The sequence below is a fragment of the Macrobrachium rosenbergii genome, chromosome 50, assembly GCF_040412425.1.
Source record: "Macrobrachium rosenbergii isolate ZJJX-2024 chromosome 50, ASM4041242v1, whole genome shotgun sequence".
NCBI classification, from domain to species: Eukaryota; Metazoa; Arthropoda; class Malacostraca; order Decapoda; family Palaemonidae; genus Macrobrachium; species Macrobrachium rosenbergii.
In genome coordinates, this window is record NC_089790.1 from 15,795,333 (window position 1) to 15,820,000 (window position 24,668).

Below are 24,668 nucleotides of genomic sequence, written 5' to 3' on the forward strand. Positions count from 1 at the left end.
GAATGACAAATTATATACATTATATATATATGTATGTGTATATATATATTTTATATATGCATAAGTATTTATATATATATTTATATATATATATATATATATATATATATATATATATATATATATATATATATATATATATATATATATATATATATATATATATATATATATATATATATATATATGTGTGTGTGTGTGTGTGTGTGTGTGTGTGTAACTAATCCACACATGAGCACGTGTTTCACAGAAATAAATTTCTGACTCACATTCGGAGACCGAATCCCGGTTCCTCAAGTGAAAAGTCCGGGTCAATAGGTAGCGTTCTGGTCTTTCATTTGAGAGACCTGGTGTGATCCTGATATGAGTCCAAAATTTATATATAAATATATACATGTATATGTTTGCATATATATGTATATATATATATATATATATATATATATATATATATATATATATATATATATATATATATATATATATATATATATATATATATATATATAGAGAGAGAGAGAGAGAGAGAGAGAGAGAGAGAGAGAGAGAGAGAGAGAGAGAGAGAGAGATCGACTCATTACATATTTTACCTCGCCGACAGAGAGTTAATAGGTTCCCTTGCTTTTTTATTTTTGACTCATTTTCGAAAAAAAAAATTTTTCCGTCAAGAAAGATTCCTGACGAGTTTTACGACATCGTTTAATGAACTTCCGAGTATTTTTCTCTGGAAAATCGAGATTAATTGACTAGAATTCTCATTAAGTTTCGTAAATTAACTTTTTCCTGAGCGGGGCGCGCGCAGACAGACACGCGCGCGCGCACGCACACACACACACACACACAAACTCCCCCAAGGAGATTTTCCTCCTATCTGCTGAAAGAAACGCACCTTCCCTTCATTTATCAAAGTAATCGATTTTGAGAAACTTTCGGTTTGTTGGATATGAAGGCTAATGTTCTCGGCAGATAATACGAAAGCAAACTTTATTAATGCATTAATATACTTTTAGTAGTTTTATATATATATATATATATATATATATATATATAATAATATATATATATATATATATATATATATATATATATATATATATATATATATATATATATATATATGTATAAATACTTACAACTTCTTCACCAACAAAAGTGACTAATAAAATCATAAAAAGAAACCAGCCTCACATACAATACGCATCCACTCTCGGGACCAGAAAACAAAAAAACAACAAAACAACTACTGAAAAACAATAGATAAAACAACAGACGACTAACGCAAACTGGGGCAAAACTCACCAACAACAAAACTCACATCAATAAAAACTCACCCAAAACAAAGAAGTACCAAGAAAAAAAATCACCAGCAACAAAAACTCACCAACAACAATAAAAACTCAACAACGACGAAAACTCACGAACAACAAAAACTCACATCAATGAAAACTCACCAAAAGCAAAAACTCACCGACAGAAAAACTCACCAAGAACAAAAACTTACCAACAAGAAAACTCGCATCAATAAAAATAACGAAGAACAAAAACTCACCAAGAGCAAAAACTTACCGACAAAAAACTCACCAGTGACAAAATCTCACCAACAAAAAACTCACAAAAGCAAAAAAAACAAAAACTCACCAACAAAAAACTCAACTCAATAAAAACAAACCAAGAACAAAAACTAACCAACAGCAAAAACTCACCGACAAAAAACTCACCAATGACAAAATCTCACCAAAAGTAAAAACTCACATAACAAAAACTCAAAAAAAAAAAAAAAAAAAATCACCAAGAACAAAAACTCACCAACAACACGGAGCGGCAGAGACTGCGAGGAGGTATGGCCGTTATTGTTAGATGCTGTACAGGTGTAGTCTCCTTCATCCTCGTCTCTCGTCACCTTGTTGATTATCAGCTCCCCGTCGATCGTGACACTCTGTCGAACGTTGATGGGCAATTCACGACCCACTGGAAGAAAGAGAGAGAGACTGGAATTGGAGAAAGAAACCCTGGAAGAATTGGAATGATGCTGGAGTTGGAGAAAAATGAACTGGAATGATTGGGATTATGTTGGAATTGGAGAAAGATAAACTGGAAGAACTGGAATGATGATGGGATTGGAGAAAGATAAACGGGAAGAACTGGAATCGAGCTGGAATTGGAGAAAGATAAACTGGAAGAACTGGAATCATGCTGGAATTGGAGAAAGATAAACTGAAAGAACTGGAATCATTCTGGAATTGGAGAAAGAAAAACTGGAAGAACTGGAATCATGCTGGAATTGGAAAAAGAAAAATTGGAAGAGCTGGAATAGTGCTGGAATTGGAGAAAGATAAACTGGAAGAACTGGAATTATGTTGGCATTAGAGAAAGATAAACTGGAAGAACTGGAATGATGCTGGAACTGGAGAAAGATAAACTGGAAGAACTGGAATGATACTGGAGTTGGAGAAAGATAAACTGGAAGAACTGGAATGATGCTGGAATTGGGGAAAGGTAAACTGGAAGAACTGGAACGATGGAATTGGAGAAAGATAAACTGGAAGAACTGGAACGATGGTGGAATTAGAGAAAGATAATCTGGAAGAACTGGAATGATGCTGGAAATGGAGAAAGATAAACTTGGAGAACTGGAAGTTTGTGAACAGAATACCCGGCCTTGGCTAGTATTTTAATAATTCACTTCTGTTTTATCTATTTATGTATTAATTTATCAATTAATCTAAAACAATTCACTTTGTAATTTAATGATTCATCTATTTTTTTTTATCGATTTATCAAATATAAATTGAAAGGACATAGACATAACTCTATAACCTCGGTTTGAGACATACGTGCTGCCCAAACAAAAATCACCTTTTTTTGATAATGTATTTATATTCTGCTATATTTATCTATTAATCTAAAACAAATAACCTTTAATCATTTACTTATATTTTTCTCTATTCATCAAAGATAAACTGGAAGAACTGGAATTTTGTAAACATAACTTTAAAGCCTTGGCTTGAGATAAGAGAGATACGTACTACCTTAAGACAATTCACCTTGTATTTTGATAATCTATTAATATTTTGATCTATTTATCGAAGATAAATTGGAATCATTTATTTATATTTTCATCTTTCTATCAAAGATAACTTGGAATAATTTATTTATATTTTCATCTTTCTATCAAAGATAACTTGGAATAATTTATTTATATTTGTATGTATTTATCAAAGATGATTGGGAATAATTTATTTATATTTTTATCTATTTATTAAAGATAACTGGGAATAATTTATTTATATTTTCTTGTTTATCAAAGACAATAATAATAATAATAATAATAATAATAATAATAATAATAATAATAATAATAATAATCATAATAATAATAATATCTTGAAGGATTTAATGTAAAATATAATCATTCTGTTTTTAGCTAAAATACAAAATGACAACAAAACCTCAGTTAAAACACCCAATTATATTAACTTCACGACAACATCAATAAATTTTAAACGTAACATTTAACTATTATTTTTAATTAACAAAAACTTAGTCACAAGACACACAAATAAACCAATTTCATTAACCCTAAAGCAACATCACTGAGTCTCACAGTAAAACATCGAGGACGAATTTAAGTCTAAAAAGTACTGATGTGATATACACTGAAGCGAGAAAAATCCTTTCAAAACTCACGTTTAGTCCATTTGATCGCCTTGATGGGGAATCCTGCTACGGGACACCTCACTCTGAAGGTCTCTCCTGCTACGGCAGACACGGCGCCCATGGCCCTCACGTGGGGAGGTCCTTAAAAAAAATAATAATAATAAATAAAGAAAATGAAGTGACTGTATTAATGGAATGGAATGGAATATAGAGTTTAGGCCACAGGCTAATAGGCGTTGGGACATACGATGAGGTCATTCAGCGCTGGAAGAGAAATTGACAGTTTGAAGGTTTTAAAGGTGTAACGGAAATAAAAAGGCTTTAAAGATGAAACAGGAGGAAAAAGGCTTTAAAGGTGCAACAGGAGCAAAAAGGCTTTGAGGTGTAACGGGAGTACAAAGACTTTGAAGGTGGAACAGGAGTGAAAAGGCTTTAAAGGTGGGACATGAGGAAAAAGGCTTTAAAGGTGGAACAGGAGGGAAATGGCTTAGGAAAAAGGTTTTAAAGGTGTGACGGGAGTATAAAGGCTTTAAAGATGGAACAGGAGGGAAAAAGCTTTAAAGGTGGAACAGGAGTAAAAATACTCTAAAGGTGTAACAGGAGGAAACAGGCTTTAAAGATGGAACAGGAGGGAAAAGGCTTTAAAGATGGAACAGGAGGGAAAAGGCTTTAAAGATGGAACAGGAGGGAAAAGGCTTTAAAGATGGAACAGGAGGTAAAAGGCTTTAAAGATGGAACAGGAGGGAAAAGGCTTTAGAGGTGGAGCAGGAGGGAAAAAGCTTTAAAGGTGTAACGGAAGTAAAAAGGCTTTAAAGGTGGAGCAGGAGGGAAAAAGCTTTAAAGGAGTAACGGAAGTAAAAAGGCTTTAAAGGTGGAACAGGAGGAAAAGGCTTTAAGAGTGTAACTGGAGTAAAAAGACTTTATGTTGGGACAGGAGGAAAAAGGCTCTAAAAGTGTAACAGGAGTAAAAAGGCTTTAGAAGTGTAACAGGAGAAGGGGTAACGAGAGGAAATCCTTATGCAGCTGCACTACGAAGAAACTGTTAGGAGAAAGTGGAGGAAAGTAAGATGGAAGAAAAAGAATATGAGCGGAGGTACAGTCAGAGGGACGAAAGAGGTTGTAGCTAGGGACCTACGGAAGGGACGCTGCAAAGAACCGCAGGTAATGCCTACAGTGTACCGCGTGAGGGGTACTAACGGCACAACATTTCATTATCAATAGTGCATTTAGTTATCTAGGTAATATTTTCCAAAGTTATTTGACTAAAGGTAGCATGACAAATGTCATTAACATGTTGGCGAAATATCATCTGCAAAGTTTCTCTCTCTCTCTCTCTCTCTCTCTCTCTCTCTCTCTCTCTCTCTCTCTCTCTCGTTTTCTTTAGAATTTTTCTGCTTCCTGCATGCTTTTCAAACAAAATATTACTACTTCTCTCTCTCTCTCTCTCTCTCTGTCGATTTCTCGGTTCGTTGGCCTCCACTGTATATGGATAAATTAGCCCAACCTCGAAACTGGATAATTATACAAGGATTAAACACATCTTGCAAAAGGGACTTACGTAAACACACTCCGTTTACAACTGAGGTGAGCCACGCCTTTCATTCAGAAATCTAATATACTGAGCATTTATCTTTTATCTGTTTACTCTTGAAGGATTCCGGAATTTGGTTTGACAAAGTCATGATTATATGTACAGTATATGTATGTATGCACACACGTATATATATATATATATATATATATATATATATATATATATATATATATATATATATATATATATATAGAGAGATAGAGAGAGAGAGAGAGAGAGAGAGAGAGAGAGAGAGAGAGAGAGAGAGAGAGAGAGAGAGAGAGAGGTATCGAGCAATGCAAGCAGAAAAAATAATCTATATAGAAAATAAAAATTACAATGACAGCTAACAAGACATCTATAACCGAAGAACTTATTTTAGAAAAAAAAAATTGTTTTAACATAATTAACTTTATGCACACAACCCTAAAGCAATAAAGAAATAATAATTCTAAATTCTAATTTCAAAATAAAATCTTTTACTTGAAGCCAAAAAAATAAGTAGCCCATATATTTAAAAATAAAATATGCCTTATTTGAAGTAAAAAAAAAATAATTAGCCCACAGTTGTTTCAAAATAATACCTACTTTATTTTAAAAAAATCATAATTAGCCCACATATTTCAAAATAAAACCTACTTTTTTGAAGCAAAAAAAAAAAAAAAAAAAAATAGCCTACCCATTTCAAAATGAAATCTACTTTATTTTAAGAAAAAAAAAATAATACTGAGCCCACATATTTCAAAGTAAAATCTACTTTATTTGAAGCAAAAATAAAAGAGAATAATTAGCCCACACTTATTTCAAAATAAAATATAGTTTATTTGAAGACAAAAAAGAAAAAAAATAGTCCAAACATTTCAAAACAAAACGAACTCTATTTGAAGTAAAAAAAAAAAAAATAATTAACCCACACACATTTCAAAATAAAATCTGCTTTATTTGAAGAAAAAAATGATAATTAGCCCCCACTTATTGCAAAACAAAATCGGCTTTTATTAGCAACGATTCAAAATCACCGTCAAACAAAACATCACTATCAGTTTAAACCTTCTCCGGGTGACTCACCTACACCAAAACCATCTTATAAACATCTTACAAACATCTTGGATCCCCGAGGTGTTTTTAGATATGTTTAGTGAGGTCAGGGAAGGAGATCATGTTTGCTAAACGTCTCTCTTCACTTTGCATGTTTACTTAAAGTGGTTCAGTTTCAGAGAATAATGAGCCATGGTGGTTTAGTTAGTTTCATATTTAACTAATCGAATGGCAACTGTTTTCAGTAAACAAATAATAATAATAATAATAATAATAATAATAATAATAATAATAATAATAATAATAATAATAAACAACTGCTTACCTCTCTGTTACTTTGAGAACAACAGATAAAAGTCTCTGTTAGCCTGCGAGCAACAGAGACTTCTCTCTGTTGCTTTCAGAGTAACAGAGATTTCTCCCTGCAACTCTCATTTAATTAGCGTCTGCTTACCGTAAACATGGAGTGGAGCGGAGTGAACCACGGAAGCTGCGCTGTTCGTCGCCGAGCAGGAGTAACTCCCTCCGTCTTCCACCCTCACTCCCGAGATGTTGACATGACTGATGACCTCGCCGTGCACGCTGACGTATTGACCTACCACCAGTCTGGAAAAGGGGAAAAGGAGAAAGTCGCAATTAACAACGAATTTAAAGAGAGAAAGATTCTAGGATATTTTTGCAGAACACTTAAGTATGTTTTGGTCTGTTAAGTTTTATCGGAATGTTTTTTTTTTTATACTTAGTGTCGTAAAAATATACAGCTTCGCACACACACACACAGACCCTCATTTAACTTCTTTGGTCCATAAAAAGACTCTGTAAAGTTTCTTATGGAGTCTTCTAGATAAAGCTCGTAAAGATGCACGTCATAAAAGCATAAAGTCAAGGTGACAACGAACTTTCCTACTTTATAAAAAGATTTGGTCGAGGTTGGGGTAAACTTGTTTTCTGTCATGTAGGTTGTTGGCAAATTTGTTGCAAACTTTGTTGGCAACTTAGGTGACAACTCTGCCGGCAACTTTATCAACAAGTCTGTTGGCAACATTGTTGAAAACTTGCTTGGCTGGTTTAGATTAATTTAAGAAAAAAAACTTGAGGATTTCATTCAACACAGAAATGACAAGCATATTTACGATATCATTCTCCTATATGTTAGGGGTTGGGGTAAACCTTGTTTTCGGTAGTGTAGCCTGTCGGCAACTTTGCTGGAAACTTTGTTGGAAACTTTGTCAGCAACTTTGTTACAAACTTTGTTGGTAACTTTAGTTAAGATTAATTTAACAAAATAAAATTTTAGATGTTATAGAATTCCTTTGTCGCATCAAATAAAAAAGGTTTATAGAAAATAAGAGAGAGAGAGAGAGAGAGAGAGAGAGAGAGAGAGAGAGAGAGAGAGAGAGAGAGAGAGAGAGAGATATACTACTACAAGTAGCTGTTTGTTCTTCATTTTAGTTTCATATTAAATTTTAATATTAACATCAGCTGTGAAGGCTTAGAGAGAGAGAGAGAGAGAGAGAGAGAGAGAGAGAGAGAGAGAGAGAGAGAGAGAGAGAGAGAGAGAGAGAGAGAGAGAGAGAGAGAGTTTCCTACTTAGTTTTATCACCAACATTCGCCTTTGCAACATAAACGTTACATTTTTTATTGTTTTATCAGAAGCAAATCACAGCAAACTTAATGTAATGATCAACTCTATTTTTACAAGAATATATCTGTATTTAGAACTGTAATAAATGTTTATGATGAAAAAGAATCTACATACAGTTTTAACTTGAATCCTTTCATTAAATAATAAGCATTTTTTTTAATCGAAATCATTTTAAAGCTATTAATTTTTCACACTTTTTTTTAAGAGAATGACGGACCTTACTTTGCTATTTTTTTCTAGATTTAATTAAAAGCTTTTATTTTTTTCGTAAAATAAATATGATAAAAGCATATGCATTTTGTGTTACTTTACAACTGCTATAAATAGTAGCTAATGAAATAGGATGAAGTTAGTGATTTATATAATTTATGAATGTTAAACGTTTTAATTACGCTTCTCTCTCTCTCTCTCTCTCTCTCACACACACACACACACACACACACACATATATATATATATATATATATATATATATATATATATATATATATATATATATATATATATATATATATATATATATATATATATATACATACTGTAAAATAAATTCAAAACTGCAAATGAAATACGTCCGTACAGGTATCCATTATTACTCCCCGGCCTCGAAATCGTTGTTGCCGCTTCTGCTGTTCGCACAGCCTTCTGCTTAAGCAGGAACAGCAGAAGCGGAAGAACAAACTTTATCCAGACGCTGCTAAGTTCGGTGCAAAAAAAAAAAAAAAAAAAAAAAAAAACCTACCTCCTTGGCCAAGTTAACAAACAACCGCCATGACGCTACTATATTTTAGGCGAGGCCATCCCACGATAGCCATGTGTCTTTCCTCCTCCTCCTCCTCCTCCTCCTCCTCCTCCAACTGCATCTCCTTCCTCCCGGCTTCTTCCTTAAGTTCTTGGTTACCCTCTTTCCTCTTGTTTAAATTCTTCTTCTTGGCTTCTTGGTTGGGATACCTTCCTGCACCCTCTCTCTCTCTCTCTCTCTCTCTCTCTCTCTCTCTCTCTCTCTCTCTGATACGCAAACATATCTTGTTAGTCTCTTGCTCCGAATCAGGCATCACTTGAAGTCCATGTAACTCTCTCTCTCTCTCTCTCTCTCTCTCTTTATAGTTTTTATTCATCCGTATTTTCACATCCGTCGCAATCTTTTTCAAATTTTTCACTTTTCCTCAATTAATTATCTCCCATTCCCTTTCCACCAACTTATACACTTTTCCTTCCTTTCTTTCCACCCTTCCTACACTTCTTTTCTGATCTTCATTCCACCCTATTCATATCCGTCTCATTCCTACTTTCTGATACTCCATTCCAGCTTTCTTCGTCTCGTTTCTCGAATCCAACCCGGAATTCACCTGCACAAATTCCACTTCCATCACCTTTATGTACTTTTCACTCTTTTCTTTTCTTGTTTCCTACCTTTCTTTTCCGATTCCCATTTCATCCTATCCAAATTCGTCTCACTGCTACTTCCTGATTCCCGATTCCAGCTTTCTCCGTCTCCTGTTCGAATCCAACTCGGAATTAACCTGTAACAACATTAGCGCCATCTTGGCGCGACCAGATGCACACGATCTTATTGTAAACAAGAGGGAGAAACAACACCCGATAAAGACGTTTTGGTTGTTTTAACGTGTTGTTGTTCTTGCATACGCCGATGGCCGGCCCAAAGCCGTCGGCATTTACCGGCTGGAAACTATTTTCCGGGTGGAAACCAACCGGATCCGGCTGTTTTGAGGTTAAACAAAGAGAGAGAGAGAGAGAGAGAGAGAGAGAGATACCTCATTAACTATGGCAAAAAGGAGAGCTGTTGCTATAACGGCCGGGCAGTAATTAACCGAGGTTTCTCTCTTTCTCTCTCTCTCTCTCTCATTCTATAACACCGAATTCATCTGCATACTGAATGTGAAATGACTATTTTTTACCATATTTCTCTCTCTCTCTCTCTCTCTCTCTCTCTCTCTCTCTCTCTCATTCTGTAACACCTAATTCATCTGCATACTGGCTGTGGAATGACCAAATCATTTTTTTACGATATTCTCTCTCTCTCTCTCCTAACTAATCTGCATACTGACTGTGGAATGACCAATTCGTTTTTTTACTATATTCTCTCTCTCTCTCTCTCTCTCTCTCTCTCTCTCTCTCTCTCTCTCTCTCTCTCTCTCTCTCTCTCTCTCACACCTAATTCATTTGCATACTGACTGTGGAATGACCAACTGTTTTATTACTATATTCTCTGTCTCTGTTTGTCTGTCTGGCTGTCTGTCTGTCTGTCTCTCTCTCTCCTAATTCATCTGCAAACTGACTGTGGAATGACCAACTCGTTTTTTAACCCTTACCCTTTATCTCTGCCAATATTCGTTTTAATAATTTTTATAATTACTGTTGTAAAAGTTTTACCTATAAAGCCAATCTAGATGGTCATAGTACTGTAAATCTTTTACCTACAAGGTTATCTAGATAATCTCAGAGTGGCAGGAATTTTACCTATCAAGTAATTCTAGATACTCTTGGAGTGGCAAGAATTTTGCCTATAAAGTAATTCTACTGTAGATACTCTTAACAGTAGCAAGAATTTTACCTATAAAGTTATTCTAGATACTCTTAGAGTGGCAAGAATTTTACCTATAAAGTTATTCTAGATACTCTTATAGTGGCAAGAATTTTATCTATAAAGTAATTCTAGATAGACCTATTGTTAAAGAATTTTACCTATAAAGTAATTCTAGATAGACCTATTGTTAAAGAATTTTTACCTATCTAGATAGTGATACTGTTATAGAAATTTCACCTATAAAAGTTATTGTAGACAGTTTCACTGTTATAGAATTTTATCTGCAAAGTAATTCTAAATAATTTTGTAAAAATTTCACTTATATAGTCAATCCAGATATCCTAAGTAGACATTTTACCTATAAATTCTTTACAGACAGCCTACTCTAAATCTTACACAGATTTCAAATCTTTACCACTTATGTGGCGCCGAAAAAAAAAGATATAGACGATAAACTAAAAAAAAATTAAAAATGGACTTTTTTCCTTTATGATTTGTCTGTTTTATCAAATCATTAAAACATTCATTAATTATTAACTCTTCTGAAAACATTGCTTTGGATAAATTTTGGAATACTTAAACGTGATGAAACGACAGAATCGTTCTGGAAAAAATGAGATGGTAGTTCTTCCATATCAGTATTTAACAAACGAGTAATTTATTCATAATTTGTTATGAATAATGTTATGAATAACATACTTGGTCGGAAAGCTAGCACTTATAATGACTAATATATATATATATATATATATATATATATATATATATATATATATATATATATATATATATATATATATATATATATTATATATATATATATATACATAAGACAAAAAGTAAACTCAATTTGCAAAAATTTTTTGCAACAAAAATAAAGTTTTTGCCCAGAAAATTACCTGTGCATACTCGCTGGAAGAGAGAGAGAGAGAGTGGATAAGAGAGAGAGAGAGAGAGAGAGAGAGAGAGAGAGAGAGAGAGAGAGAGAGATATATATATATATTTTATATATATATATCCTGTCTGAGAAGACCCCCTGACCCCTAAAAGAGGGTGGTGGAGAGAGAGAGAGAGAGCGAATAAACTCCTTTTTCCTTCTCATCCTTTCCACAGATAGAGGGTGGTCTTTCGAGAGAGAGAGAGAGAGAGAGAGAGAGAGAGAGAGAGAGAGAGAGAGAGAGAGAGAGAGAGAGAGAGAGAGAGACTCATAAATAAATCACTTTCCCTTTCATACCCTTTCCACAGATACCCCTCTTTCCAAGAGAGAGAGAGAGAGAGAGAGAGAGAGAGAGAGAGAGAGAGAGAGAGAGAGAGAGAGAGAGAGATTCACAAAATAAACCCTTTTCCCTTCCACCCATTCCACGGAGACGCCCATCACTCCTTCCCCACCCCTCCCCCCCAAAAAAAAGTAAGGGGTGGGGGGGGGGCCAAAGATGTGACTACAAGGGAAAACCCTAATTTACTCCCGAAAACTTTCCGCTAAATGAGACGTAAAGAGTCGAAGTTTGGTATAAACAGGGAATTTAAATACGAGGACAAAAAACAAACGACCTTTCATAAACATCCAATATATAACTGAGGGGAAAGAAGAAGGGGGCGGGGCCCCCCACCCCTTTTTGGAATTTCAAATTTGGTTCAATTTCTTCTAAGCTATGGTGATGATGGGGTGGGTAGGGGAGGCGTGGGAAAGGCGGGTAGGGGAAGAGGTAACATTCCATTTTAATGGAAGACTTTCCATTTCCCTGGGCAAAAACAACGGTACCGACGATGGAGATGATAATAATGCTGTAATATTCATCAACAACAACAACAACATCAAAACAACAATGACAACAACAATAATAGTAATAATAATAATAATAATAATAATAATAATAATAATAATAATAATAATAATAATAATAATAATAATAATAATAATAATATGGATACATATCTGACGAATTTTCACAAGAGCCCCTAAGATTTTAGTGGTAAGAAATTTGTGTCAGTTCTTTGGATATACATATAAATATATACGTATACATTATATATATGTGTGTATGTATGTGTGTGATGACTGTGTGTATGTACAGTATATATACATACATGCATATAGGTATGTATGTATGTATATATATACACATATATATGTATATATAAATATAAATATAAATTATATATGCAAAGATAACTACGTATATTTTATATTATATATATATATATATATATATATATATATATATACAAATATATATATATATACATATATATATATATATATATATATATATATATATATATATATATATATATATATATATATATATATATATATATGAGAGAGAGAGAGAGAGAGAGAGAGAGAGAGAGAGAGAGAGAGAGAGAGAGAGAGAGAGAGAGAGAGAGAGCTGAACAGAATAACGTCAAGACATTGCTAGAACTGGCCATCTACAAGACGAGGATTCTGAAATCACAGAACATGAAAGCAAGAGCAAGTAATTAAAACGACAGCTCAACATAAAATAAAGGAGAGAGAGAGAGAGAGAGAGAGAGAGAGAGAGAGAGAGAGAGAGAGAGAGAGAGAGAGAGAGTGTGTAACGACGTACGGAAAATAACGAAATGAACACACAAAGAACACGAGAGAAAGGTGGTAAAAACGGGAAAGGGGGGAATGCAAATTAAAATACTTCATTACGGTTGGAGTGAAATGGACGGAGGTGACGAAAATGGCAGGGGTAGGGGAAGGAGAGAGGGAGAGAGGGGTTGTGGGAGGGGAATTGGGTAAGGATTTTTTTTTTTAGCTCTGGACTGAAAAAAAAATCGGCAATGAAGAAACAAACTTCAGGAGTCAACGTTAGAAAGTTACATGGGAGGAATGCAGAATAAATGAATGAATAGAGAGAGAGAGAGAGAGAGAGAGAGAGAGAGAGAGAGAGAGAGAGAGAGAGAGAGAGAGATTTTAAATTTAACGACGCATCCGATGCAAATCAGGATTAGGAAACAATGAGGAAAAACTGCACAAGGGGTGACATTCATTGGAAGGAAGCTGGTAAAACAACACTGTCCAATCTCCCGAATATTGAATGAGGGGACAAACAGAGCGGGTAAAAAACGCAGGAAAGAAAAACAACACATGAAAAACCACAGGAAAGAAAAGAACACAGGAAAGAAAAAACAGGGACGGAAAACAACAAAGGAAAAAAAACAACGCAAGAAAGAAAAAAAAAACACGGGAAAGAAAAACAACGCAGGAAAGAAAAAACAGTAAAAAAAGAAAAAAAACAGGAAAAACAGGAAAAAGCCACAGAAAAGAACAACAACGCAAGAAAGAACAACACTGGAAGGAAAAACAACACGTGAAAGAAAACCAACCCAAGGAAAAAACACAGGAAAGAAAAAATAAGAAAGAAAAACAACAAAGGAAAGAAAACAACAAAGGAAAGAAAAAACAGGAGGAAAAAACACAGGAGAGAAAAACAAAGAAAAAACAGGAAAGAAAAAAACACAGGTAAGAAAAAACAACGCAGAAACGGGATATAGACGATGTCAGATATTATTCCCCTAATAAAAGGCGATACAGACCACAAATAAAAGCTGACCGAAAACAAATGCTAAAAAAAAAAAAAAAAAAAAAAACAAGTAAAGCAATAGAAAAAAACCTGTTTAAAAAAGGACAAATTTTTTTCCAATGAGGGAGATACGACACAAGATGATTGATTGAGCACCAGACGACATATGCATTAGAGTAATGATGCAAAAAAAAAAAAAAAAAAAAACACGGCAGCATCACCGAGAGCATCTCTGGGACTCAGTTCAAAGAGATCAGCAGCCTCCTTGTTGTGGAGAGATGATCACGAGATGAGATATCTCTCTCTCTCTCTCTCTCTTTGCGTTTTCCTCTTCAATGTAAATGATGATGCTTCCGAAATTTTCTACTCACAAGAAGAAGAAGAAGAAGAAGATGAAGAAGACGGAGAAGACAAAGAAGAAGAAGAAGAAGGAAAAGAAGAAGACGAAGAAGAAGAAGAAGAAGAAGAGGAAGAAGAAGAAGGAGAAGAAGGAGGAGAAGAAGAAGAAGAAGAAGAAGAAGGAGAACACGTATTCTGGTTGGATTATCTACTGTCATGATTTGAGCTAGAGAGATTACGAGAGAGGGGGGAGAGGGGAACAGCGCGCTCGCTTCCTCCCTCCCTCTCCCCCCCTTCCCCTAAATGATTGGTTCCTCGCATGACTGATGAAGAGGTCCCCTGTGTGCTTCTGGGTGACAAAAAAAAAAAAAAAACTTCCGAAGAGTAATGACTTACTTTTGTTTAATGACAACTTAATGTGTGGTGGGTCATTGGTGTGTAATGATTATTTTCCAGTGTGTGTGTGTGTGTGTGTGTGTGTGTGTGTGCATACACGTTTACATGAACGGCATTTTACCCTACATATGATGAGAGAGTATACAAGTATAGAATATACAAATCCCGAGCCTGTGATGACTCGAAACTATGTTTAGCATTCCCATATTTCTGAGTAAGGAAGACGACTCACATATTACGGAGAGAGAGAGAGAGAGAGAGCTTACGCGCGGGCACAAATGGAGTACGATCTTAATTTGTAATAATGACGTTCCTTTAGCAACAAAAGAGTCAGGTTGTTTGTCCCTTTTGTTTGTTTTTTGCGTAACTGTAAGCAAGAAAGACTTTCCAAGTTAAGCGAAATGAGTTGGACAGAGCACCGAAGGTGGCGTCAGTATTTGTTTGCATTGTTACAAATCAAGATGTCGAACTTGTTTCTTGCAGGTGTTGAGTATCTTGTGTGCTTGCAATATCAGTATCGTTTAGTGCAACAATTCTTGGTAGAGAGAGAGAGAGAGAGATTGTATAAAATTGTCAGGACTTGAGATCGATTAGTTAATGACTGTCAAATATCTGATCTCCCTTTGTCGAATCAATAAAGGTAACCGCAATACCTGTTGCTCAGGTGTGGCGAACGTAACTTAGGTAATGTCCTACCGTGTTAGAAGGGAGTACTAACATAAAGTTTAGCTTTTGTCAAGGAATTTCTTTACTGAAACAGCAATAATTGTTCTAGGTGCTTAAAGATGACATGAACGATCTTTCATTCAAGTAAAGATCAAGTGAGTATGCAGGGGCATAGTAGTAATAGTAATAGTTAATATTATGCTACCCTTTTCAATGACGTTTTCTATATATAATAAAAATAATAATAATGATACTTCATTTTAAATATGAATTCACATAACATGTATAAATACATAGGTCAGAAAGGGCAAACCTTGAACTTCTGACAGTATCAACACATGGGGACGCATGAACTCTCTCTCTCTCTCTCTCTCTCTCTCTCTCTCTCTCTCTCTCTCTCCTGCTACAGATTCACTTCATCCGCGGATGATTCTTCGATTCAAACATGAAAAATATGGATTAGGATTAGTTCCCAAAAAGGAACTGAGAGCAAAACTTTCTGGAGATAATCCAAAACCCAGATTACAGCAGCGCTGTGAAGAATCACAGTAAAATCGCCTTTTAAAAAATGCTGCACAATTGCTGCAGGTCTGAAGCATAAATTTCATAAATTTTCATTTATTCTGATTCCTTGTACATTACTCTTGTGGCTTCAACAGATATGAAATACTATGTATTTGTCAGCAGAATTCTAACCAATTTCTGTCTTTATAAGTGGATATCTTATTGCAATGGAAATAAAAAAAAGATTTGAAGAGTAATTCTCTTATTTTTAAGCAAGGGAAATCGACATAGGGTTTAGAGAGAGAGAGAGAGAGAGAGAGAGAGAGAGAGAGAGAGAGAGAGAGAGAGAGAGAGAGAGAGAGAGAGAGGAGATGGATAAGTCATAAAGGTTTGAACAGTAATTCTGTTATTTTTAAGCAAGGAAAACCAACACAGGATTTAAAGGTTGATATATAATATGGTATAGGATCAACCTTTCCATTAAATATATGTTATTTTACATGCAGCTGGTTTTGCTACTGCTAGGGAGAGAGAGAGAGAGAGAGAGAGAGAGAGAGAGAGAGAGAGAGAGAGAGAGAGAGAGAGAGAGAGAGAGAGAGAGATGGGATTAAACATGTCACTAAACATATTAATTGTGTATTTCTGTATGCAATTGGTTTTCCGCTTCTGCGAGAGAGAGAGAGAGAGAGAGAGAGAGAGAGAGAGAGAGAGAGAGAGAGAGAGAGAGAGAGGGATTAACCATACCACTAAACACGTTAATTCTGTATTTCTGTATGCAGTTGGTTTTTCGCTTCTGGGAGAGAGAGAGAGAGAGAGAGAGAGAGAGAGAGAGAGAGAGAGAGAGAGAGAGAGAGAGAGAGAGAGAGAGAGAGAGAGAGAGAGAGAATGCAAATGTAAGCAAGTGACTGAAAATAAATAATGAATGATCACTTAACAACAATTATCATAGTTTCCAAACGACTCTAAATATTAGGTTTGAGAACACTGTTCTATAAAGGACGATCTATTAAGAGCTTAAGGGGACCACTCGAACAAATTAAATGCAATTACTTCGAGGGCCAACACTCATATACACTTCGAGTACATAGGTATAATATTGCCATTTATGCACGGGTAAATGCAAAAAAATTGTACCTGAGTGAGAAAAAGGGGGTTTTAAATCCTGACTCATATATCTAAAGTTTATTTGATTTTGTATGTCCTTTATCCATATTATTATTTTAATAATTTACTTATTTTTTTTACGTATCTGTTTATTAATTTAATATATTTTTTCTCTTCTAATAACTGATATCTCTTCTTTCTGTTTCCTATTACCTTCTGTTACCTCTTTCAAAGGAACGACATATTTTTTGAAAGCTTGAATTTCATGTCAATGACCCCTGCTCGAATTTCAAGTTAATGACCGCTGCTTGAATTTCATGTCAATGACCCCTGCTTGAATCTCATGTCAATGACCCCTGCTTGAATTTCATGCCAATGACCCCTGCTTGAATTTCATGTCAATGACCCCTGCTTGAATTTCATGTCAATGGTCCCTGCTTGAATTTCATGTCAATGACCCCTGCTTGAATTTCATGTCAATGACCCCTGCTTGAATTTCATGTCAATGGTGGTCATGTCAATGCTGCTTGAATTTGTCATGTCAATGGTCCCTGCTTGAATTTCATGTCAATAACCCCTGCTTGAAATGTTGACCCTGCTTGAATTTCATGTCAATGGTCCCTGCTTGAATTTCATGTCAATAACCCCTGCTTGAATTTCATGTCAATGGGCTCTGCTTGAATTTCATGTCAATGGTCCCTGCTTGAATTTCATGTTGCTTGAATTTCATGTCAATGACCCTGCTTGAATTTCATGTCAATGGTCCCTGCTTGAATTTCATGTCAATGACCCCTTGAATTTCATGTCAATAACCCTGCTTGAATTCTCATGTCAATGACCCGCTTGAATTTCATGTCAATGGGCTCTGCTTGAATTTCATGTCAATGGCCACTGCTTGAATTTCATGTCAATGGCCCCTATTTGAATTTCATGTCAATGACCCCTGCTCGAATTTCAAGTTAATGACCGCTGCTTGAATTTCATGTCAATGACCCCTGCTTGAATCTCATGTTCTGTCATGCCAATGACCCTGCTTGAATTTCATGTCAATGACCCCTGCTTGAATTTCATGTCAATGTCACCTGCTTGAATTTCATGTCAATGGGCTCTGCTTGAATTTCATGTCAATGGCCACTGCTTGAATTTCCTGTCAATGGGCCCTGCTTGAATTTCCTGTCAATGACCCCTGCTTGAATTTCATGTCAATGGGCTCTGCTTGAATTTCATGTCAATGGCCCCTGCTTGAATTTCATGTCAATGGGCCATGCTTGAATTTCCTGTCAATGAACCCTGCTTGAATTTCATGTCAATGACCCCTGCTTGAATTTCATGTCAATGGCCCCTACTTGAATTTCATGTCAATGGCCCCTGCTTGAATTTCTTGTCAATGGCCCTTTTGGTGGGCTTGTTCCACATGAATAGGATTCATTTTTTGAATAATAATAATAATAATAATAATAATAATAATAATAATAATAATAATAATAATAATAATAATAATAATAAAATACGCATATATTTATAGGCTTAGTAATCATTGTTATCTATCATTTGGTTAATTATTAGCGTTAGTAATTACTTATATTTTTCTCTAGCTGATAAATACTTAGCCTTACCTTACTGCTTATAAGTGAATCAAAACTCGCCCATTCAATTTACCCCAAAAGAGATGACCCGAAATTATCCAACCGTCAATTTGCTTTACCTTAGCTGAACTGATCCACCAGGTTAACCAACCGTGACCTGGTAACCAGGTCTCAAGAGACCTGTGAGACCAACGGATCCCAGAGAACTTATCAGGTAAAGTTACCGAAAGATTTAATTCCCCACCCCAAGAAAAAAGAGGAAAGGAGGCGAGGAAGGAAGGACTTGAGGAAAAAACTCAAAATAAGATCTAGGAAGGACCTGGGATAAAAAGAGAACTCAAAGAGAACTCCAAAAATCTTCAAAAAAAGAATTCGAAAAAGAATTTCCAAAAAAAAAAACATGAAGACAGAAATAAATAATTCCAAAAATGAACTGAAAAAAAAGTAAAAACGACCTCCTAAATATATGTACAAAATTGAAAAGTACATTTCCCTCGGTAAAAGGGGAAAAAGAAACAAAAATAAAAATTAGAAAAAGGACCAAAATAATAATAATAATAATAATAATAATAATAATAATAATAATAATAATAATAATAATAATAATAATGTGGAAAAACTAGATGCCGAAGTAGCTCCAGGGCTCATGCAGAAAAGTATGCTACTAGATTGAAGGATTATGAAATTTAGGTAAAAGTGATGGACTCCTAAGGAGGCAGGATGCAACCCGGAACTCTACACTATAAAAACCACCCAGTCGAATAGGATGACTATGATAGACCCCCAAAAAAAAAAAAAAATAAATAAATAAATAAAATAAAATAAAATAATAATAATAATAATGATAATAATAATAATAATAATAAGAAGAAGAAGAAGAAGAAGAAGAACGGAAAAAACCAAGTCAGCTTTACGTTCTCCTTCTTCTTCTTTAGAGAGAGAGAGAGAGAGAGAGAGAGAGAGAGAGAGAGAGAGAGAGAGAGAGAGAGAGAGCCGCATAACATATCCGTACACCCTAATTTATCAGGCAAATAATATCGGGAGGCGAAATGACGCGCGCATTACGGCAATTGCCTCGGTGGCTTTATGCCCTCCTCCCGACGACATATTAAGGGGCATAATTTACCATTACAGATCTATATTGCATTCGGGGATGTTCCGGCGTCCCCCCACGTCGACGTATTCAGACGAAGGCGCGGTGATTATATCCTTCCCCCCAGGGAGGGGGAAGGGAGGGGAGAGGACGTAGGGAGAGATGGGGAAACCATCTTGGTAGTTCGGATGAGAGATGGGGAAACTAACGAACACAAGAGCACGTGTTTCACAGGAATAGATTTAACTCACATCGGGATCGAAACCCCGGTCTTTGACTGACCTAGGTTCGATCCCGATGTGAATTTGAATTTGAAATATATATATATATATATATATATATATATATATATATATATATATATATATATATATATATATATATATATATATATATATATATATATAATCTTACATCCCATTAAAAATAAGACACGGTTATAATAATAATAATAATAATAATAATAATATAATAATAATAATAATAATAATAATAATAAACAACCAGTATCCATCTAGAATTACAGAGCTTTGAAGCCGCTCAAACAATAGTCGAACACAAACACGTAGACACAAAGTAAAAAAAAATATAAACAATCTTTCCTCTCCATTGTTGTTTATCTGAATTATATATAAACAATCCTCACAATCATTCTCAAAGAGCTTACTAAAAAAAAACTTTCTAAAAAAGAAATCAACTAAGGCGGGAGGAATTGATGCTGGGAAGACTGTGGGTGGGGTTTGATCCTGGGGTTGGAAAGGGGGGAGGGAGGGAGTGCGGGTTAGAGCAGTGAGGTTTTTGGAGGTTGAAGGATATTGAATCCTTTGAAGGCTCGGGTGTAAAAAATAAAACGAAGGAGAGAATGAGGAGGAGGAGGAGGAGGAGGAGGAGGAGGAGGAGGAGGAGGAGGAGGAGGAGGAGGAGGAGGAGGAGGAGGAGGAGGAGGAGGAGGAGGAGGAGGAGGAGGACATTGATCTTTACTGGCCTCGGCTGACATTGATCTTTTGGAGAGAGAGAGAGAGAGAGAGAGAGAGAGAGAGAGAGAGAGAGAGAGAGAGAGAGAGAGAGAGAGGAATTAGTTTCAAATAGGTCTGCTTGTGGGGACAGTTGGCTGTTTCTATGTAGGTTTTCAGAGAAATAAAAATAAATATTTCAACATATGTAGCACCCAAAAATATAAAAAAAAGAATAATGTATATATATATATATATATATATAATTTTTCATATTTTTGACATTAAAATTATATATATATATATATAATTTTTCATATTTTTACATTATCCTTTTTAGGTGCTACATATATTGAGATATTTATTTTTATTTCTCTGAAATATATAGAAACAGCCAATACAAGCAGACCTATTTATATATATATATATATATATATATATATATATATATATATATAGTATATATACATATACATCTATATAAATAAATTTCTGACCCATATCGGATAAAGCCAGTCTCTCAAATGAAAAGCCAGGGCGCTTCCATCTTACCCACACAGGTCATCAAAGAAGTTGGAACCTGGGTACTTCTGAAGTTTTTTCCTGGGCAGGCTGCCACCTGACACATCAGGGAATTTTACCCAACTTCCTGACCCACCAGCGAGTCAGTTGGTAGCATTTCATTTGAATTACCATCTCCATGTATGTATATATATATATATATATATATATATATATATATATATATATATATATATATATATATATATATATATATATATATATATATATATATATATATATATATATATATATATATACACACACACACATGATTACCTATGCCTTCGAAGACTCGTCTGCGCATGCTTGTACCGTCCCCAGTTTCGGAACCGTTCGTTAAATCGGCCTGTATGTGTACCTCCTCATCTCATCTGACTTGTAGAGAGAGAGAGAGAGAGAGAGAGAGAGAGAGAGAGAGAGAGAGAGAGAGAGAGAGAGATAATATCTCTGGAATTTACATGAAGCCAGAGAGAGAGAAAGAGAGAGAAAGAGAGAGAGAGAGAGAGAGAGAGAGAGAGAGAGAGAGAGAGAGAGAGAGAGAGAGAGAGAGAGAGAGAGAGATAATATCTCTGGAATTGTTACATGAAGCCACTCAGGAGAGGAAAAATCCCTTTACAGAAAGTAGAGAGAGAGAGAGAGAGAGAGAGAGAGAGAAGAGAGAGAGAGAGAGAGAGAGAGAGAATATCTCTCTCTCCTTGACGGCGCAAGGAAGTACCTCCCAGACGTCATCTTCCGCCGATATTGGCTTCAGTACCCCGTAGGAAGAATTGTTCTCAATGCCCTTTTTTGTCTTCGACTCAGGTTATTTTTCGAGGAGTTCTTCTGGCGTTGCCGCCAGAACACCCCACCAGGCGCTCGTTGATTTTCTCTCTCTCTCTCTGGTTTCTGACATGTATGTATGTGTGTGTGCATACTGTATATATTCTTTATATATATATATATAATATATATACACATATATGTATATATTTATGTATATATGTGTGTGTATGCATATACATATATATATATATATATATATATATATATATATATATAAATATATATATGTATGTATGTATGTGTATGTATGTGTATATATATATATATATATATATATATATATATATATATATATATATATATATATATATATATATATATATAGAGAGAGAGAGAGAGAGAGAGAGAGAGAGAGAGAGAGAGAGACTACACCACCTGATCATATCTCACTGTCAACGAACACAATGTTTTACACGCACTGGTCTGTTTCACGCCCAGATCTACAATAAATCTTTGTCCTGTGTCACGTCCACACATTTACCATAAATCCTTTGGTCTATTTTGTCAAACTGTTCTATAAAATCAAAGTGACTTTGTTTCCCTATTTGACTTTTTTTTTAATGGAATGGAATACAAAATTTAGGCCAAAGGCTAATACGTGCTACCTATGATGAGGTCAGTCAGCGCTGAAAGGGAAATTTGAGAGTAGAAAGGTTTGAAAGAGAAACTGAGAGAAAAGACGGGTTGACAGGTGTAACAGGAAGTAAGCCTCGCAGTTGCACTATGAAATAATTGTTAGGAGAGGCGTGAGGAAAGTGAGCTGGAAGAAAGAAAATATGAACGGAGGTACATTGAGAGTAAAAAGGTTTGAAAGAGAAACTGAGAGAAAAGACGGGTTGACAGGTGTAACAGGAGGTAAGCCTCGCAGTTGCACTATGAAATCATTGTTATAAGAGTCCTGACGAAAGTAAGTTGGATGAGAGAAAGTAGGAACGGAGGTACAGTAAAAGGGATGAAAGGGGTTGCAGTTAGTGGCCGAAGGGACGCTGCAAAGAACCGTAATGGTACTTAATTTATCATTAAAATATTATTATACAAATTGAAAGATATTGTGTTAACTTTTTACAACAACTGTGAGGTATGAAGGAACTCTTTACCTATAATAAGTTATGTGTAATCATTCATTATAAAAGTTTTTTCGTACATATATAACGAATTTATGATATAACAAACAACGTCCAAGAAAATGTTCAGTTTAGTAAAATATTTCTCGTTCACTGGTACGATTTAAATTATAGTCTGTTTAGTATAATATGCACACTGCGCTCACTCTATGTAAAATGCAAACCTTGGATAATAAACATCAATATAAAGTAATATTTCGTGTCATTATGAATGATCTAACTTGTCATTTGCTGTGTGTCATTTGCGATTTCAAAACAGTCCATTTAAAACACTCCCTCGAGAGCGCTGTGATTTTTATGCCGGCAAAATAAGCACAGAAAAGTGTAGTAATAACTGCTTATAAAAAGCTACTTCATCCAGTACACTGCAACGTGTCGCAATCTACTAGATGAAGTATCTTTTTATAAGCAATTATTACTATACTTTTCTGTACTTATTTTGCATATATATATCAACACAGGTGGAAAAGAAATAAAACACTGGGAGTAGGTCCTGACCGGTTCGACTTTATTTGTATGCCATTCGTCAATGGCTTGGAAAAACAGTCGAAACCGGTCAACACCTACACCCAGTCTCTTACCATTTCACCTGTGGTAATGTGTGATAAACAAATGGCGTGTTAATACACACACACACACACACACACACACACACACATATATATATATATATATATATATATATATATATATATATATATATATAATATATGTCTGTATGAAAGTGCATATTTATTCCAAATTCTTAAACGATTTTAAATGAATTTCTTTCAGTCAATCGAAAAATAAACTGTGCACAGAAACTTTATGATTCCCTACCAATTCCAGTCACTGTAAATCCTAACAGATCGGTTCCTCCTGGAACCACAGAAACCCATAGGAACCACACAAAGCACAGAAATCCGCAGAAACCGGTTCTACCAACATTTTCAGCACCGACAGAAGCGTGTGACAGTGAGTGGCTGAAATATACACACAGCTTCATTTATCATCATCACAATAAAACATACAGCTCTGAATGCTCAAACTTTTTTATGTATATTTTTTTGATAACTGAATGCTAACGTAATTCAATTATATTCGCCCGCTACAAACCCCCCACCCCGGCTGCTATACGCGTATTATTCCATGTTCCAAACGCGTATGGATAAGGTCATTACGGCTGTATCTGGTGATATTACCACAAAACATAGCATGACCAAGTGTGAGTTATAACAATTTTTTTGTCGACCATTTAGCCTGGGTTACAAAAACCTATTTAGCTTGTTATTTTCCAACTGTGGTTTATTTTAACTTTTTTTTTTTATTACCGTAGTGTTGTATTTTTTTATTATATGTCAACCTCGCTAGTGATATTATTAACTATTATTAATGCAGGTGTTGTAATTTACAATAAATGTATTGTTATATTTATACATATACATTGTTATATATATACATATACATATATATATATATATTTATTTAAATTTAAATATATATATATATATATATATATATATAAA

At 34.9% G+C, this 24,668-nt stretch overlaps 1 protein-coding gene across 7 annotated transcripts in view; it reads right to left on the reverse strand.

Moving 5' to 3' along the window:
• LOC136832667 (cell adhesion molecule Dscam2-like) overlaps positions 1–24,668 on the reverse strand; it is a 787,908-nt gene that overhangs the window by 46,281 nt on the left and 716,959 nt on the right. For all 7 annotated transcript variants that reach the window (XM_067093969.1, XM_067093965.1, XM_067093968.1 and 4 more), the window contains exons 11-13: positions 6,723–6,874; positions 3,688–3,798; positions 1,807–1,968 (exon numbers count right to left, since the gene is read on the reverse strand). In XM_067093969.1, the coding sequence (XP_066950070.1) occupies positions 1,807–1,968; positions 3,688–3,798; positions 6,723–6,874 (425 nt within the window). The remainder of the gene's footprint in view (positions 1–1,806; positions 1,969–3,687; positions 3,799–6,722; positions 6,875–24,668) is intronic.